At 43.3% G+C, this 17,930-nt stretch overlaps 1 protein-coding gene across 2 annotated transcripts in view; it reads right to left on the minus strand.

The window, feature by feature from the left end:
- Window positions 1-1,367: 1,367 nt before the first annotated feature.
- LOC125636115 (cytosolic beta-glucosidase) overlaps window positions 1,368-17,930 on the minus strand; it is a 99,119-nt gene continuing 82,556 nt past the window's right edge. For both annotated transcript variants that reach the window (XM_075128003.1, XM_075128000.1), the window contains one exon: window positions 1,368-1,661. In XM_075128003.1, the coding sequence (XP_074984104.1) occupies window positions 1,450-1,661 (212 nt within the window). In that variant the 3' untranslated portion in view covers window positions 1,368-1,449. The remainder of the gene's footprint in view (window positions 1,662-17,930) is intronic.

Here is a 17,930-nt window from a genome sequence, read left to right on the forward strand (position 1 = left end):
TATGTGAAAAGAAAGCATGTGTAAGATTTAACTTCAACATAAGAACTGAATATAAAATTCTTATTCTTCATTAATCTATTTCCCCAGCTGTAAAAATGGGAAACTTAATAACAATAATAATACCTACTGTACCCATCCTTTGAAAAGCACTTAGAGATCCTGGGATGAAAGACACTACACAGAGTAACAGCAAAGGGTTATTAGTTTCTCTCTTTCACTCTCCTCTCTGCACACACAACACAAATGCCAAAGAGAGAAAAATAAAGTCTTAATCCTACCAGAGCACATTGTTATAACAGTGGAACAGGTAAAGTAGATGTGGCTTTTATAATAAAAAAGGAACAAAGCCAGCAATCTTATTTGTTTATATATTAAGTCTTCTGGTCTTTTGTGAACAGCTGCACATTGTACACATCACATGTAAGAGCAAAACAACTAGTTTTTAATCTAAGCATCAGAGCTGTGTGTTTCGTTTCTAGGAAAGGTTTACAGTTTTTCATGTTACTTTTCCTATTGCAAATGGTTCCTTTTTATAAAGAGTGATTTCAACTTTTTTCTCCCCGTTGTTAGGGGCGGAAGGCTGTTTGGTATTGTACACTGAACCCTTTGCTATAACAGGGCTTTTTTCTTTGGCTCTGATGTGAGCTTTGTTACAGCAAGAGTATACTGACAAAATTTTCAAAGCCATGTGAACACATTTTAAAGAGATCCCATCAAGTTCAAGATTCACATTTCTGACAACTTTTTATCTACACTGGCCCAAACTGTGCCTTTTGGCACAGCCCTGCACAAGGCTTGCTCCGGAACCTGTGCCACCCCTGGAGGCACTGCACTTCAGAGAGGTCCTTCCGGGGTGCAATTCCCACACTGCTTCCCCTTCTCCTTTGGAGAGCTTGGGGACAGTAATTATATTTATAACATTACTCAAACTGAAAGAATTAGAAGGGATGTGTGTGTGTGTGTGTGTGTTAAATCCTATATTTGTGTTGATTTGCTTTCTTCATTTGTCAACACTTTCTGTATAATCGTTTTCACTATAATCCTTTTCTTCTGCTTGTTTGGGGCTTTCATGCAGCCTCAGGAGAAAAAAAAGAATATGAACACAGGAGAAGGTGGCTGTAAAATTACAAGAGCTGGCAGGAAAGTCACAGGCAGTTGAAACTAGTAGTAGCTCACATTTAAAATAATTAGATTTCAAGTTGACAGTGTTCCTTTAAACATACAGTTGAAATCACAGTTGCCAAATCCACTACAAAGTAACTTGCCAGTTATTTTACTTCCTCCCTCCTTACACAACAAGGAAAATCATGTATTCCTAACTGAACCTGTCAGTTTAATTATTATATAAAAACACAGACTAGTCATCATTTTCTAAAATATATATTTTTTATTTTACCACATATGGTTTCTTAGGAAGGAGACAGCTTTTAGAAACCAAAAGGCAGATCATCACAGCTCTTCAGTTGATTTTGTTAGTCCATTGTTGGAGATAACTTTGGCATATTCTATTGCTGATCGGTAAGGAACACGAGGGAGAGCTGGGTTTTCAAAGTCAACATGGAAAAGTCCAAATCGACAGCTGTATCCACAAGTCCATTCAAAGTTGTCAAGGAGGGACCACACAAAATATCCTTTAAGGTGGACATCATCAAGAGAGATGGCTGAAATTAACACAACAAATGTAACCTTACAAATGTAGCACATATATAGCTTGTGATTAACTGATTTTTTTTATATTCCACTTTTAACAGTACCTGCTATGGCAAAAACAATGTAAATATCAATACTGACAGTCCATGAAAAGATATATTCTTTGCCAGGGTAGTAGCTCAGAGAACTGGTCTGCTTTTACTTTTCTGGAGCATCCAGGCAGTAAGGTAAAGAGAAGCATTAGCAGAGCTGGATATGACAGTGTTTTACTGTTCAGTGTTTGGTCCTATACAGTGCTGTCAGTCTCACACCTTCATAGCCACTACAACTCACTAAACTACAAAAAGGATAGTTGACTTTACGTGGAACTCTCTATTAACAAGACAATAGGAGCTTCTTTGGCTGCATTCTACCAAGCTAGCTCAAAGGTGAATACAAGACAATACCTAGTGTAGACCTTCACTATTTAAAAGGTCTTAATTTCTTAAAATAGAAAGGCTAAGAAAGTGAAAAATATTCTTCAAACAATTCCTTATAAAACAAAATCCTGAAACCTAGAACATACGCCATGCTCTTTCCTCTTTTCAGAGCTAAGACCTCCAACCCCTCAGAAGTGACTCATTGATTTAGAGACTGGGTTTAAAAGTGTTCTCTAATTCCATACAGTATATGTGCCATGTCGAGTACAGTTGCCCACTTGCACACAGACGTGATCACATAACATACAATAGCAGGAAAATAATGTGCAACATTTACTTTTGAAACAATATTTTAAATCCCAAATTCTTCCATATGCAACATACATATTTCCTGAACTAAAGCTAATGTTACCATTTATTGTTTGACTGACCTCTGCTGCAGTTGTACATGATACAGGGACATACGAGAGAGAAAAAGGTTGAAAAAATAATCAAGTGATAATTTGTCTGACTAGCTGGTGGTTTCCTTGAATAAAATATGAAGTGCAATTGCATGAAAATTGATAATGCACATATAACTTGGATAAATCAAAAAGAGCAAAAATTAAGTTTACGAAAACCTGGATTCCTTTGATTGGTTTAACTGGGAAGATAAAACAAAGCTAATCTGCTTCTTTCTTCTGTATTCCTGGAACCATAATTGTGTGTGTCACTAATTATACATTTGCATAATTTTTGAACAAAATGTAACAGAAAATCAGTGTATCAACAATAAATGCTGTTTCTCCTGTAAAGCAAAGGGAAGGACAGGAAAAAGTTCTCTTTTAAATTGCCACTAGTTCCACAGCAGCCATGAATATTCAGAAGCAATGGTGGGAACATGCCTCTGCTTCTTGTCACAGAAAAATATTTAGGTATAGAATTGCTTAGGTACAGTCCAAAAGGAGTCGGACATAGTCTCTGAACTACACAATGCTGTGCTATTGTTAGGAAATAAACCACTGAGGAACGTACTGTACATGTCTTTCTGCATCCAGTAGACAAATTAGGGAACGAAACATCATCACGTGACTTGTCAATTTGATTTATGAGGTACCTAAACCTTGGATGGGGAGTGGGGGGGAACTTGTGTATGAAATCTCTGCTCAAAACAGCATTGCACACAAAGATAACTCAGACTGACAGGGATGGCTGTTGGTCCAAGGAAGCTGGAACAAATGGGATAAGCACCACTCTTCTTGTGTTTCTAGTGCTTTTGACTTAAAACTATTAAAAGGGAGGGGGAGAAGAAGACACGTCAAATAAAAAGATGAGAGACAAAAATAATATCTATGGTGAACTTTTGATACACTGCTGCCTTGAAAATAGGACATTCTCCAAATAGTAAATTTCATGCCGATACTTTGATTAGAAAACACATTAGGAGCTCATTATTTCTAAGCCTTGAGCACGATTTCCCAACATTCCTAGTTAAACTGTGCACTCTCTCTATACTGCACAGACCATAAAAGACTTCGGTTTTTTTGGTAAATGATAGTTCCTCCCAAAGTTCAATAAAGGGTATTTTCGCTGCAGTTTCAAAATACAAATACCTCATACTTCTAACAATTATGATTAATTTGTCTCTCGCCACCTTTAGAGCACAGGACAAGACACGTCTCTTTACAAAGGCCTTTTCCAGTTTTGACAGGGCTGACAAGCTTTTGCTCACCTTGGATATCTTTTTACTCATCTTGGACTCATCTAAGCACGTTAGGAGAGAACAGACCACGACTGGATAGCAACTGCCTCTTTTAATCTTTGCTGTGCTGTCTAGATATTATGATGTCAGGCACGATATAAATAGACATAGATCTCTCTGCCCCCATTATACCATTAATCACCATAACTGGAAGTTGTGCTAATTACTCTGCCAATGTGGGTGGCCACAATAGCTGAAGGAGATCCTTTAGGTGTACTGCCAAGTATCTAATTTGTCTTGTCATTTTTCACATTAACTGTCTATTCCTTGTAGGGTCACTTCTCTGTACTCATTTTTCCTTGATAGCTCTGCTACCTTTGACACCATAAGCCACCTACCTCTCCACAAGAGCCTCTCATCTTTGGATTTCTGCAACACTGACTACTTGCTTCTTTACCTAGCTGACAATTCCTTCCATATTACTATTAATGGATCCTCTCCTTCCCTTCCTGTCTCTGCTGGCATTTCCCATGCTCTGTCATCATTCCTCTCTACAGTCATCCCTTGGGTGCCCTTGTCTGTTCCCACAGTCTCTCTTATCTCCACAGGCTAATGACTCTTAAATTTACTTCTCCACCCCTGACATTTGTCCAGGCTTATATCACATGTCTCTGTGATATCTTCTCCTGGACTTCCCACCACTTCCTGCAATGTTATATGGCTAAAAATGATTACGTAGTCTCTGCTTCCAGCTTTACCTATTATTGACAACTACTCTCCAAATAACTGAAGCTTGCAACCTTGGGGTAATTTGCCTTCTCCTCATGCTTTTCTCTTCACTTCCAGGGTCTCACCAAATCTTATCACTTCTTTCTCTACAACACTTCTAGCCTCTTTCCCTTCCTCTCCCTCCCCACTGCTTAAACTTTGCTTCACCTCTTAGTTCTCTCCCTCTCACCTGAACCACTGTAAACTCCTCTCTTCAATCTCCTTCATCCTCCACTCCTTTTTCAATCTAACCATTGTTTCTGCTCCAACTATATAATAAACCACATTCCTCAAATCCCTCCATCGGCTCCCATCAAGTCTGTGAGTTTTGTTTATATATTTTGCTAAGGTCTTTTGGGGACCATATCTGAAAAAATAATGTGGTTGTACTTGTTCAGTATATAACTATTCTTTGAGCCAATGTGATAATACATTTGACACAATTAATACTTCAAAACAATATCAGAAATGTGTGTGTTCATACCAGGCTAGTAAAGGATTTATTGGGCTTTGGTTTTGCTTAGTTCGTGTCTTCGTGAATGTGCTATAGGATTTCTTTTTGCATGCTGCATTCTGTGCTAATCACTGATTCTTCTCCTGTAAGAATGACATCACTAACAATCTTAACCTGGATGTCAAACTCCCAGTTTGCAGGCTAGTTCCAGTTCACTTGATGTCTTTAGCTAGTTCTCCAAAACAGATTCAGATTCTGCAGAATGAAACCGATTATTTAAGAAATAAGGCTTTCAGCCCTTATGATTACAAAAAGAAAAGGAGTACTTGTGAGCTCACGAAAGCTCATGCTCAAATAAATTGATTAGTCTCTAAGGTGCCACAAGTACTCCTTTTCTTTTTGTGAATACAGACTAACACGGCTGTTACTCTGAAACCTATGATTACAAAGAAAGACTTCTTAATATAAACTGATGTAGCCATGATATTTGTGGATCTGGGCCCATATCAATTTACCAGTTCCCTAATACACCAACTCTCCGTGTCCCACAGAATTGAAGCACTTAAAATCTGCGGCTGGTTGTTCAAAGTAGATTTCAAATGCCATTATTGACAAACATTTTACATTTTCCTCTGCCTCCTGTTTCCTGTTACAGGCGGTACAGTGAAGTTAAACACATAAGCATCAATCAACGGGGTTAATGAGAAGTACCAGGGAATACCTGAAGAATAGCATTTTTAAAGTGTTATTCTGAGACTGACAACTTTATAGCATCTAATGTCTGCAGAAAGACAAGCAAAAGATCTGTGAGTATGGAAGCAGCCAGTTTCAATGAACTACTCAGAATATTAATAAGAGAAAGAGTAGGGGACAACATTGGATGCAATGCAATAAACCTGTTTATTTGAATTCTCCAGCTTTTATCAGTTTAGGGGCTTAACTGGCAATCAGTGAAAGTGCTCCAGGCATTCTCATGTGCTGCCAGAATAGCAAAGACCCAGAACCGATGACTGGCAAGAAATTCATGCAGTCACTTAGAATCATAGAATCATAGAATATCAGGGTTGGAAGGGACCTCAGGAGGTCATCTTAGTCCAACCCCCTGCTCAAGGCAGGACCAATCCCCAATTAAATCATCCCAGCCAGGGCTTTGTCAAGCCTGACCTTAAAAACTTCTAAGGAAGGAGATTCTACCACCTCCCTAGGTAACGCATTCCAGTGTTTCACCACCCTCCTAGTGAAAAAGTTTTTCCTAATATACAACCTAAACCTCCCCCACTGCAACTTGAGACCATTACTCCTTGTCCTGTCCTCTTCTACCACTGAGAATAGTCTAGAACAATCCCCTCTGGAACCCCCTTTCAGGTAGTTGAAAGCAGCTATCAAATCCCCCTTCATTCTTCTCTTCTGCAGACTAAACAATCCCAGTTCCCTCAGCCTCTCCTCATAAGTCATGTGTTCCAGACCCCTAATCATTTTTGTTGCCCTTCGCTGGACTCTCTCCAATTTATCCACATCCTTCTTGTAGTGTGGGGCCCAAAACTGGACACAGTACTCCAGATGAGGCCTCACCAATGTCGAATAGAGGGGAACAATCACATCCCTCGATCTGCTCGCTATGCCCCTACTTCTACATCCCAAAATGCCATTGGCCTTCTTGGCAACAAGGGCACACTGCTGACTCATATCCAGCTTCTCGTCCACTGTCACCCCTAGGTCCTTTTCCGCAGAACTGCTGCCTAGCCATACGGTCCCTAGTCTGTAGCTGTGCATTGGGTTCTTCTGTCCTAAGTGCAGGACCCTGCACTTATCCTTATTGAACCTCATCAGATTTCTTTTGGCCCAATCCTCCAATTTGTCTAGGTCCCTCTGTATCCTATCCCTCCCCTCCAGCGTATCTACCACTCCTCCCAGTTTAGTATCATCCGCAAATTTGCTGAGAGTGCAATCCACACCATCCTCCAGATCATTTATGAAGATATTGAACAAAACCGGCCCCAGGACCGACCCCTGGGGCACTCCACTTGATACCGGCTGCCAACTAGACATGGAGCCATTGATCACTACCCGCTGAGCCCGACAATCTAGCCAACTTTCTACCCACCTTATAGTGCATTCATCCAGCCCATACTATTTTAACTTGCTGACAAGAATACTGTGGGAGACCGTGTCAAAAGCTTTGCTAAAGTCAAGAAACAATACATCCACTGCTTTCCCTTCATCCACAGAACCAGTAATCTCATCATAGAAGGTGATTAGATTAGTCAGGCATGACCTTCCCTTGGTGATCCATGCTGACTGTTCCTGATCACTTTCCTCTCATGTAAGTGCTTCAGGATTGGTTCTTTGAGGACCTACTCCATGATTTTTCCGGGGACTGAGGTGAGGCTGACTGGCCTGTAGTTCCCAGGATCCTCCTTCTTCCCTTTTTTAAAGATTGGCACTACATTAGCCTTTTTCCAGTCATCCGGGACTTCCCCCATTCACCACGAGTTTTCAAAGATAATGGCCAATGGCTCTGCAATCACAGCCGCCAATTCCTTCAGCACTCTTGGATGCAACTCGTCCGGCGCCATGGACTTGTGCACATCCAGCTTTTCTAAATAGTCCCTAACCACCTCTTTCTCCACAGAGGGCTGGCCATCTATTCCCCATGTTGTGATGCCCAGCGCAGCAGTCTGGGAGCTGACCTTGTTCGTGAAGACAGAGGCAAAAAAAGCATTGCGTACATTAGCTTTTTCCACATCCTCTGTCACTAGGTTGCCTCCCTCATTCATTAAGGGGCCCACACTTTCCTTGGCTTTCTTCTTGTTGCCAACATACCTGAAGAAACCCTTCTTGTTACTCTTGACATCTCTCGCTAGCTGCAGCTCCAGGTGCGATTTGGCCCTCCTGATTTCATTCCTACATGCCCGAGCAATATTTTTATACTCTTCCCTAGTCATATGTCCTACCTTCCACTTCTTGTAAGCTTCTTTTTTATGTTTAAGATCCACTAGGATTTCACCGTTAAGCCAAGCTGGTCGCCTGCCATATTTACTATTCTTTCGACACATCGGGATGGTTTGTCCCTGCAACCTCAACAGGGATTCCTTGAAATACAGCCAGCTCTCCTGGACTCCTTTCCCCTTCATGTTAGTCCCCCAGGGGATCCTACCCATCTGTTCCCTGAGGGAGTCGAAGTCTGCTTTCCTGAAGTCCAGGGTCCGTATCCTGCTGCTTACCTTTCTTCCCTGTGTCAGTATCCTGAACTCAACCAACTCATGGTCACTGCCTCCCAGATTCCCATCCACTTTTGCTTCCCCCACTACACTTGCTGTAAGGACTGTGACCTCAAGCTCCAACTAGGCAACATTCAATGTCAGAGACGACGAGCAGAAATATACCTCCAGTACTGAGGGTTAACTGGTGGGGGAAAGGAAAGGGAATAGGCTGGCTGCTGAAATGCTCCCAAAAAGGACAAGTTTGGATGTGTGCTTTCTGTGACATTTGATGGATTTTAATGCCTTTTTTTTATATACAGCAACTTAAGGTAGCCCTAATTTAGAGTGCCTTCACAGCTACTCACAGCTTTTTAAGGTGCTATTACTAACACCTGAACAACACTACATGATGCCTAATCAGGATCCTTCTGCATTGAAGATTTAATTGGAGAAGTTGCACATGCATAAACCAATGAGAATACTTTCAGGTTTGCAGTATTCTTTAATCTGCAATCAGAACTTGTTTGGAAAATAAAATTCCTTGTAGAATGCAAAGTGGAAACTATGAAATATGTTTCTCCTTCAAAACTTTGGGGACTAGAACATTATTGTATACAAAATCTCTCTCACTGGCCAGAAAAATAATTCAGTCATGCAGCAATGGAAAAGTAGAAATCAAGTGTACAGGCAAATGATATATATTGATTTAAATAGATGTTTGTTAAGCAAGAGAATGAGAAACATTAATTTAATGCTCATGTACGTGATTATATCTCAACATACCTGGCCAGAGTTATAAAATTAAGCCAATCTATGCCTGGGAAAACTTTTATCTTGAACAATAGAGTTAGATCAGCAGTAATCATGGCTGACACTTATGCATTTAATAAAGTGAACTAAAAAGTACAGAGAAAAGATTCAAGAAGAAATTTACATTCAGGAAACATTAGTTGAAAGTTAAATCTGGCTTGCCAGCAAAAGGGCGTCACAGGCAAAAATAGCCCCAATAGAATGATGATTGTAACGCTAACGAACATCTAAACATTTGAAATAGGTTTGTCTGCCCCTTGAAGGAAACAATAAATACCGCCAGAGGCAAGTATGTAGGAAAGTTCAAAATGCTGGACACTTACTGAGAGTCAAAAGATATTTATTTCCATTTGTGAGGCACAGATGGAAAATATAGCATAACTATTGAATAGATTTTATATTCACCTGGAGTTAAGTTCTGGTCATACTGAAGGTAATGGCAAAATACCCATTACTTCAATGGGGCCAGATTTTCATAGAATCATAGAATCATAGAATATCAGGGTTGGAAGGGACCTCAGGAGGTCATCTAGTCCAACCCCCTGCTCAAAGCAGGACCAATCCCCAATTAAATCATCGCAGCCAGGGCTTTGTCAAGCCTGACCTTAAAAACTTCTAAGGAAGGAGATTTTCACGTGTCATGTCAGAGAGCTGCAGGCCACAACTTTTTCCTAACGTTATCATTCAAGTGGCTTCAAAATCTGTGAACCCAGTCTGAAAAAAGTTAAAGAGCCAAGTTCTGCCCCCATTATACCTGTGTGTAGTGAGGCTGTGTGGCCTGCCTCTGAGCCTGAGGGAGGGATCACTTTCTGCCCCCTTTGGGCGGACCCAGGCCGGGCCCACCCTCTTATTAGTGGGGGGAGCAAAAGTGGATGGGAATCTGGGAGGCAGTGACCGTGAGTTGGTTGAGTTCAGGATCCTGACGCAGGGAAGAAAGGTAAGCAGCAGGATACGGACCCTGGACTTCAGGAAAGCAGACTTCGACTCCCTCAGGGAATGGATGGCCAGGATCCCCTGGGGGACTAACATGAAGGGGAAAGGAGTCCAGGAGAACTGGCTGTATTTCAAGGAATCCCTGTTGAGGTTACAGGGACAAACCATCCCGATGAGTCGAAAGAATAGTAAATATGGCAGGCGACCAGCTTGGCTTAATGGTGAAATCCTAGTGGATCTTAAACATAAAAAAGAAGCTTACAAGAAGTGGAAGGTTGGACATATGACCAGGGAAGAGTATAAAAATATTGCTCGGGCATGTAGGAATGATATCAGGAGGGCCAAATCGCACCTGGAGCTGCAGTTAGCAAGAGATGTCAAGAGTAACAAGAAGGGTTTCTTTAGGTATGTTGGCAACAAGAAGAAAGCCAAGGAAAGTGTGGGCCCCTTACTGAATGAGGGAGGCAACCTAGTGACAGAGGATGTGGAAAAAGCTAATGTACGCAATGCTTTTTTTGCCTCTGTCTTCACTAACAAGGTCAGCTCCCAGACTGCTGCGCTGGGCATCACAAAATGGGGAAGAGATGGCCAGCCCTCTGTGGAGATAAAGGTGGTTAGGGACTATTTAGAAAAGCTGGACGTGCACAAGTTCATGGGGCCGGACGAGTTGCATCCGAGAGTGCTGAAGGAATTGGCGGCTGTGATTGCAGAGCCATTGGCCATTATCTTTGAAAACTCGTGGCGAATGGGGGAAGTCCCGGATGACTGGAAAAAGGCTAATGTAGTGCCAATCTTTAAAAAGGGGAAGAAGGAGGATCCTGGGAACTACAGGCCAGTCAGCCTCACCTCAGTCCCCGGAAAAATCATGGAGCAGGTCCTCAAAGAATCAATCCTAAAGCACTTGCATGAGAGGAAAGTGATCAGGAACAGCCAGCATGGATTCACCAAGGGAAGGTCATGCCTGACTAATCTAATCGCCTTCTATGATGAGATTACTGGTTCTGTGGATGAAGGGAAAGCAGTGGATGTATTGTTTCTTGACTTTAGCAAAGCTTTTGACACGGTCTCCCACAGTATTCTTGTCAGCAAGTTAAGGAAGTATGGGCTGGATGAATGCACTATAAGGTGGGTAGAAAGCTGGCTAGATTGTCGGGCTCAACGGGTAGTGATCAATGGCTCCATGTCTAGTTGGCAGCCGGTGTCAAGTGGAGTGCCCCAGGGGTCAGTCCTGGAGCCGGTTTTGTTCAATATCTTCATAAATGATCTGGAGGATGGTGTGGATTGCACTCTCAGCAAATTTGCGGATGATACTAAACCGGGAGGAGTGGTAGATACGCTGGAGGGGAGGGATAGGATACAGAAGGACCTAGACAAATTGGAGGATTGGGCCAAAAGAAATCTGATGAGGTTCAATAAGGATAAGTGCAGGGTCCTGCACTTAGGACGGAAGAATCCAATGCACCGCTACAGACTAGGGGCCGAATGGCTAGGCAGCAGTTCTGCGGAAAAGGACCTAGGGGTGACAGTGGATGAGAAGCTGGATATGAGTCAGCAGTGTGCCCTTGTTGCCAAGAAGGCCAATGGCATTTTGGGATGTATAAGTAGGGGCATAGCGAGCAGATCGAGGGACATGATCGTTCCCCTCTATTCGACATTGGTGAGGCCTCATCTGGAGTACTGTGTCCAGTTTTGGGCCCCACACTACAAGAAGGATGTGGATAAATTGGAGAGAGTCCAGCGAAGGGCAACAAAAATGATTAGGGGTCTAGAACACATGACTTATGAGGGGAGGCTGAGGGAGCTGGGATTGTTTAGTCTGCAGAAGAGAAGAATGAGGGGGGATTTGATAGCTGCTTTCAACTACCTAAAAGGGGGTTCCAAAGAGGATGGCTCTAGACTGTTCTCAATGGTAGCAGATGACAGAACGAGGAGTAATGGTCTCAAGTTGCAGTGGGGGAGGTTTAGATTGGATATTAGGAAAAACTTTTTCACTAAGAGGGTGGTGAAACACTGGAATGCGTTACCTAGGGAGGTGGTAGAATCTCCTTCCTTAGAAGTTTTTAAGGTCAGGCTTGACAAAGCCCTGGCTGGGATGATTTAACTGGGAATTGGTCCTGCTTCGAGCAGGGGGTTGGACTAGATGACCTTCTGGGGTCCCTTCCAACCCTGATATTCTATGATTCTATGATTCTCTCCTGCTGGATGCAGAGAGGCAGAACAAGAAGTCTAAGAGACGGAGCCTCTAGCTCTGTTGAGCGAGAGAACCAGGGAAGGAGTTGGATGCCTCTGCCTTGTCGCTGGCCCCCTGCCCAGCCACAGCCCTGGAGGAGCGATGGCCCCCATAGACAGATGGGCTGGTCGAATGCTTCAACAGGACGCCAAAGGAGATGCTCCTTATGTTTCCCCCACAGGAGCTCTGCCAGTGGGACCAGCTGATCCCTGCCCATACTGTTGGCCATTAGGGAGGTGCCCCAGTCCTCCATGAAGTTCTCTCCCTTTGATCTGCTGTATGGTTGCCAACCCTGAGGGCTGTTAGACCTAATGAGGGAAGCCTGGGAACACACCCTGTCACCGGTCCAGGAGCTCTTACAGAATGTCCTCCAATTAGAGGGGTGCCTGAACTGAGCTGGGGATCTGGCACAGGAGAATCTGTGAGCTGCGCAGGCAGCACAAAAGCAGACCTACAACCAGGGAGCCCGGATTTGCACCTTCGAGCCTGGCAACCGCGTACTCCTCCTGCTTCCCTTGGAGGAGTCAAAACTCTTGGCCTGCTGGCAAGGCCCCTATGAAGTAATTCACCAAATGGGCCCAATTACATATGAGGTTAGACAACTGGACTGACAGAAAAAAGACAGATCTATCAGGTGAACCTCCTGAAGTCATGGTGCGAGCGAGAAAGGCTGCTGATTACTTCATTTCTCCCCCCTCCCCCCCGACCCCAAACTGGATCTGGGTCCGCAAGTCCCCGAGACAACTGATCCTGAAGAACCACAATTAGGGGGATGCCCTCACAACGGAGCAGCAAAAACAAGCCTGGAATCTGTGAAAGGCCTTTCCCAAGACCTTTACTGCCATACCAGGCCAAACTACCCTCATCCAACACACTGTCCTGACAAGCCCAGGAGAGGTGGTCCGGGAAACCATGCAACCTCTCCTATGATGGATGCAGGAGGTTGTGGAGAAGGAGGTCTAGGCAATGGTATAGCTAGGGGTCATTTAGAGGTTTGAGCGAGTGGCACAGTCCCATCATGCTGGTCCCGAAGCCCAGTGGGACCCTCTGATTCTGCATTGACTTCCAGAGGGTGAATTTGATCTCAAAGTTCGATGCCTACCCAATGCCCTGAATCAATGAACTCCTCAACTGGCTTGGTTGGTGAGGCCCAGTACATCGCGACTCTTGATCTCATAAAGGGCTACTGGCAGATTCCCCTTGCTCCACAGAGAAGAATGTGTTTGCCACCCCAACTGTGGTATATTAATTCACCCAGATGCCTTTCAACCTTCATGGAGCCCCCCATGATGTTCCAGCAGCTGATGGACTGCCTTCTGAAGCCCCATAGCTGTGGCCTATTTAGATGATGCAGTGGTGTACAGCCACCACTGAGAAGACCATCTGAAAGAAGTGGCAGCCGCTCTTTGGGACCTGCGAGCTGCTAGGCTGATTGCAAACCTGAAGAAGTACTGGATTGGGTGGCAAGAAACCACCTACCTCGGGTACACCAGAGCCAGGCAGGGACCACCCCACGCACTGGAAGCAGAGAGGTGGAACAGGAAATATAAGAGGTGACGTCTCCAACTCAGTGGGGCGAGAACCAGGGGAAAAAACAGACCCCCCCCCCCCGCCTTGCTGCTGGCCCCCGGAGCAGGGACCGAGTTGCAATAACCCCTACCCATGGAGCAGCTGCCATGACTGCTGTCCAGTGAGTTCCCTGAGAAGCTGCCGGGACTGCCAGTTGCCGAGTACGCCAAGGAGACAGAGGACCCTTGAACTACGAAGCCCTATCTGCGGACTGTGGTAGGAAGTAGTCCAGGGAAACCAGACTTTAGTTTTGCTGGCAGAGCGCGAGTCAGCATGTTTCAGTGGGATCCCTGCTAATTCAGTAGCAGAACCTTCCACCACTGTTAGGGCCCTGGGCTGGGACAAGATGGAGTAGGGTGAGCCCAAGTCCCTTTACTCCCTGCTGCCAACCCCACCCCTGAGGTGGCAGCCTACCCACCATAGGCCAAACAGCCTGTGTTTGTCTGCTGTCTGTCTAGCCAGGGAGCTGGTCTAAAGACTGCTATTGTGCTGCCCTGCCCAGAGGGCTGAGCCTGACTGCATTTGTTATCTGCCCTAGCCTGGAGGCCAGGCTAAATCCTGCTCCTTGCTCCGCCCTGCCCAGAGGGCCAGAGCAACGGACTGTATGTGCTGTCCATCCTAGCCAGGAGACTAGGCTAAAGACTGATCATTGCTAGACCCCGCCCAAAGGGCCAGGGCTATAGATTGGTGATTTGCTAATTGACTTTTGACCACTGTGCAGGATGCGGTGGAGTGGCATCCATCTGAGCCTGTGGGACCGGGAGGGATGACTGCCAACCCACTACACTTTACAATTCCAGAGGAGTCAAGAGAGTTGTACTGGTGTAACTGAGGAAAGAACTCCCCCAATTACTTAAAAAATCCTGCAATGCTACCAACATTACGCAAACAACATGCTAATAAAATATGTCTGAACTGAGTAGATAAATGATTTGGTTCTTTTGGGGAAAAGGTTTCAGTGACACCCAGTTTCTCATTTTACTACATTCCCTGTGTCTAGATTTTCAGATAAATTTAGCAAAAGCACAATATGGAATACCTCCTTTGCATTTCTGAAAAGATAAAAGTAGAGAAAATAACATCTCAATGGTTATACTGAATGGTTAAGGGCATACATCTTTTCCCACTGTAATATGAAAACGGGACACTGTCACAAATAACACTCAGAACTTGACATTATCTTTTTGTCCCCTTATAACAGATCTATTTTACATGCATCAATTTGATTTTAGAACAATTATTTCCTCCACTGCCAATCAAATATATTAAAGCACTATTTCTAAAAGGAAGGGGCGAAAACTTTGCTAGCACTCCAGAAGCACTCATTAGTTACCCTACAATAACATCCCATAAGCCAGGGAGTGCAGGAAGGCAAGAGGAAAATCATTTTTGGTATGAAAACAGATTTGAGTTGCAAGCCTCTAAGGAATTATTAAAACCCTAATGAATGTTTTTAATTAACTTTCACAGCATCCTTTAAAGTGAAATCATTTAGCAGTTGCAGTGGAAACCTGTTAAACAAATTACTAGTTGAACAAAACAGCTATACTTGTTAATAGGGCTTTTACTCCAACAGACTTCATACAGCCCAGTTGGGGTGTTTGGAGTCTGCTCCTGCAAAATCTCTCACAATTAGTAGAATTCTGCAAGACTAGCAATCTCTGTTCAGTACTCAGAGTCAACTACTTCTCACCGCAGGAGGGAAAGAGAGGTCACCTCTGGAGTAGGGCTAAGACTTCTGAAAAAACAGCAACCATGCAGCATGTTCATATCTCCTATCTATCCCTGACTAAGAGGGATGTCTCTCTGGCATTAGAACAAGACTTGCCTTTGTTGTTGAAACCTTCGTTGCATATAGAACTGATGTTATGCTAGATGGGTTCTTTATATATATACACAGTAATTTATAAACATCATGTTTATTAATAAAACTAAGGTTCTGGAAAAGCTTTTTGTTTAAGTAAAGACATTTTTCATATCATTTTAAGCTTTCTTTCCAACTACAACCTTCACAGGTACACATGCTTAGCTGATTTAAAATCAGTAGATTAGGGCTGAAAGAATTAAAGTGGACTTTCCACGACTAAAACTGAATATGGAATGGATGTAGCAGAAGACTGCCATCTCCAGTTTACAGTTCTTGTACAGTATATATAATGTATATTATACACCCATAAGAATTGAGAGAAGGTGAAGATGCAGAATAAATGAAAAGCACAAGTGAGCTCTAGTGATAGACACAGAGTTTGAAGGGAAGTGAATGCTTGTGAAGACCTGCAGACATATTTCTGTCTTTGATCAGAGTTTGATTTTTTTTTATCTTCATATAAATTCCCACAGAAAAGAAAAAATTTGTGTTAACAAAGTTAAGTTGACATGGTGCAATTCTCACAGTCATGTAATGGTCAATTAAAAGTTTCACTGACAACTATATGCTTCTTCACGTAATCCAATTCACCCTTTATATACACTCATGAGAAACTCATTGCTTCTACTCCTCTACCTCATTGCCATACCTAACTTCACTACTTGTTGCATACAGGCATGACAAAGATATTTTGGAAAACAATATAAATCTCCTCCCATCCTACCCTGATGTACCCTTGAAGTCTTTAAACCATGATTTGAGGACTTCAATAGCTCAGACATAGGTGAGAGGTTTATTGCAGGAGCGGGTGGGTGAGATTCTGTGGCCTGTGTTGTGCAGGAGGTCAGACTAGATGAACATAATGGTCCCTTCTGACCTTAAAGTCTACGAGGCTCAGGATTGATTCACTATCAGGAGTGTGAGCAGGGGTAGGGTCTCCAGGCCAGAGCAAGTAGGTTTGTGGCCTGTATGGAAAATCTAGGTGGTTCTCCTGCTTACACTGGAAGACTACTGTTGTGAGGCTCTATTGTCCACACACAGAGGGAGGTGCTGGCCATATATGTATCAAGCTGTTATTTAGAACGAGTGGGGTTCTTCTGCCCATGTGTAGCGTGGACAAAAGAAGGAGGGCAGAGTTAAGGCTGGTATGCTAATGGGTGTGAATGAGAAGTGTGGCTTGTCCTTATGTGCATGAGGACATGAGAGGATGTTTAGCACAATATACGGAGGAGGGGTGGGTTGGGTAGGCATTAAAGGTTCTGCATTTAAATTTACAATGTTGAATTTAATAGTGAACAATAAATTAGATATGAGCTTGCAAAATCAGACTGCATAAACAAATACATCACCTGTCAGAGCAATGAGGCAACAGTCACTCTCTATGCAGCTCTGATGCAAACATTGTCTTCTGTTCTGGGCATGATATTTCCAGAAAGACATTGAGAAATTGGATGGAGCTCAGAGAACAACAAAAATGATCTGGGCTGGTAAGAATGACTTATGAGGAAAGCTTAAAAGAGACAAATATGTACAGCTTAGTGAAGTGATGACTAAGGCTGAAGGAGAGGAAACAGTCTGCAAATAGTTGAAGGGTGTAAACACAAAAGAGGGAGAGACATTATTTAGTGTGGTACACTGGAGTAGAAGTAAGAATAATAGGATGAAATAAAGGAAAGGGAAAATTACACTGAATAACAGGATACCTTTCTTGCAGTGATACGTATTAGTGTGGAATAGTTTCCCAAGGAAAATGATCAAAGCCTTAATCTTGGGTCTTATAATATTAGGGTTCTAGTTTTAAAAGTTTGTGGAATGTGATAATCCCTTTTAAAATGTCAGTGCTAAAAAATAAAGCTGTTATAATCTCAAGGCAATATGTGTTTACATCATTTAAAAACCTATCACTGACTGCATACATTATAATGGGTGTCAGAGGGGAAGGGAGGTGAGACCATGTGCTACTGTTATTCTGGAGAAGCAGGGCCTAGAATTCCAATGGGTGCTTCAATGCTATCTCTCAATATTACGCTTTCATAATGTGCGAGTGGTCACAGTAGCCAACACTTGTAAATGGGGGTAGACAGAGGCAGTCTCAGGTCAGGACCCTATGAGGAAGCCTGCCTGGTTGGGGACATTTGCAAAAATTGGAAGGGGAGGGTGGAGTGGATGAGATATAATTGTAATATTGCACCCAAACAGCCTTAGAGTTTATCTAGATTGTGACCCTTCCTGGTTGTCCAAGGGGTCCCCTGTTTGCCCATCTGGACTCTCCTCAATATCAGCACACTGTAAAACATGGACAATTAAAGTTGATGAGGGAAACCAAGATGGGCCTGCTGGTAAGTG

Source organism: Caretta caretta, chromosome 4 (genome assembly GCF_965140235.1).
Source record: "Caretta caretta isolate rCarCar2 chromosome 4, rCarCar1.hap1, whole genome shotgun sequence".
Taxonomy (NCBI): domain Eukaryota; kingdom Metazoa; phylum Chordata; order Testudines; family Cheloniidae; genus Caretta; species Caretta caretta.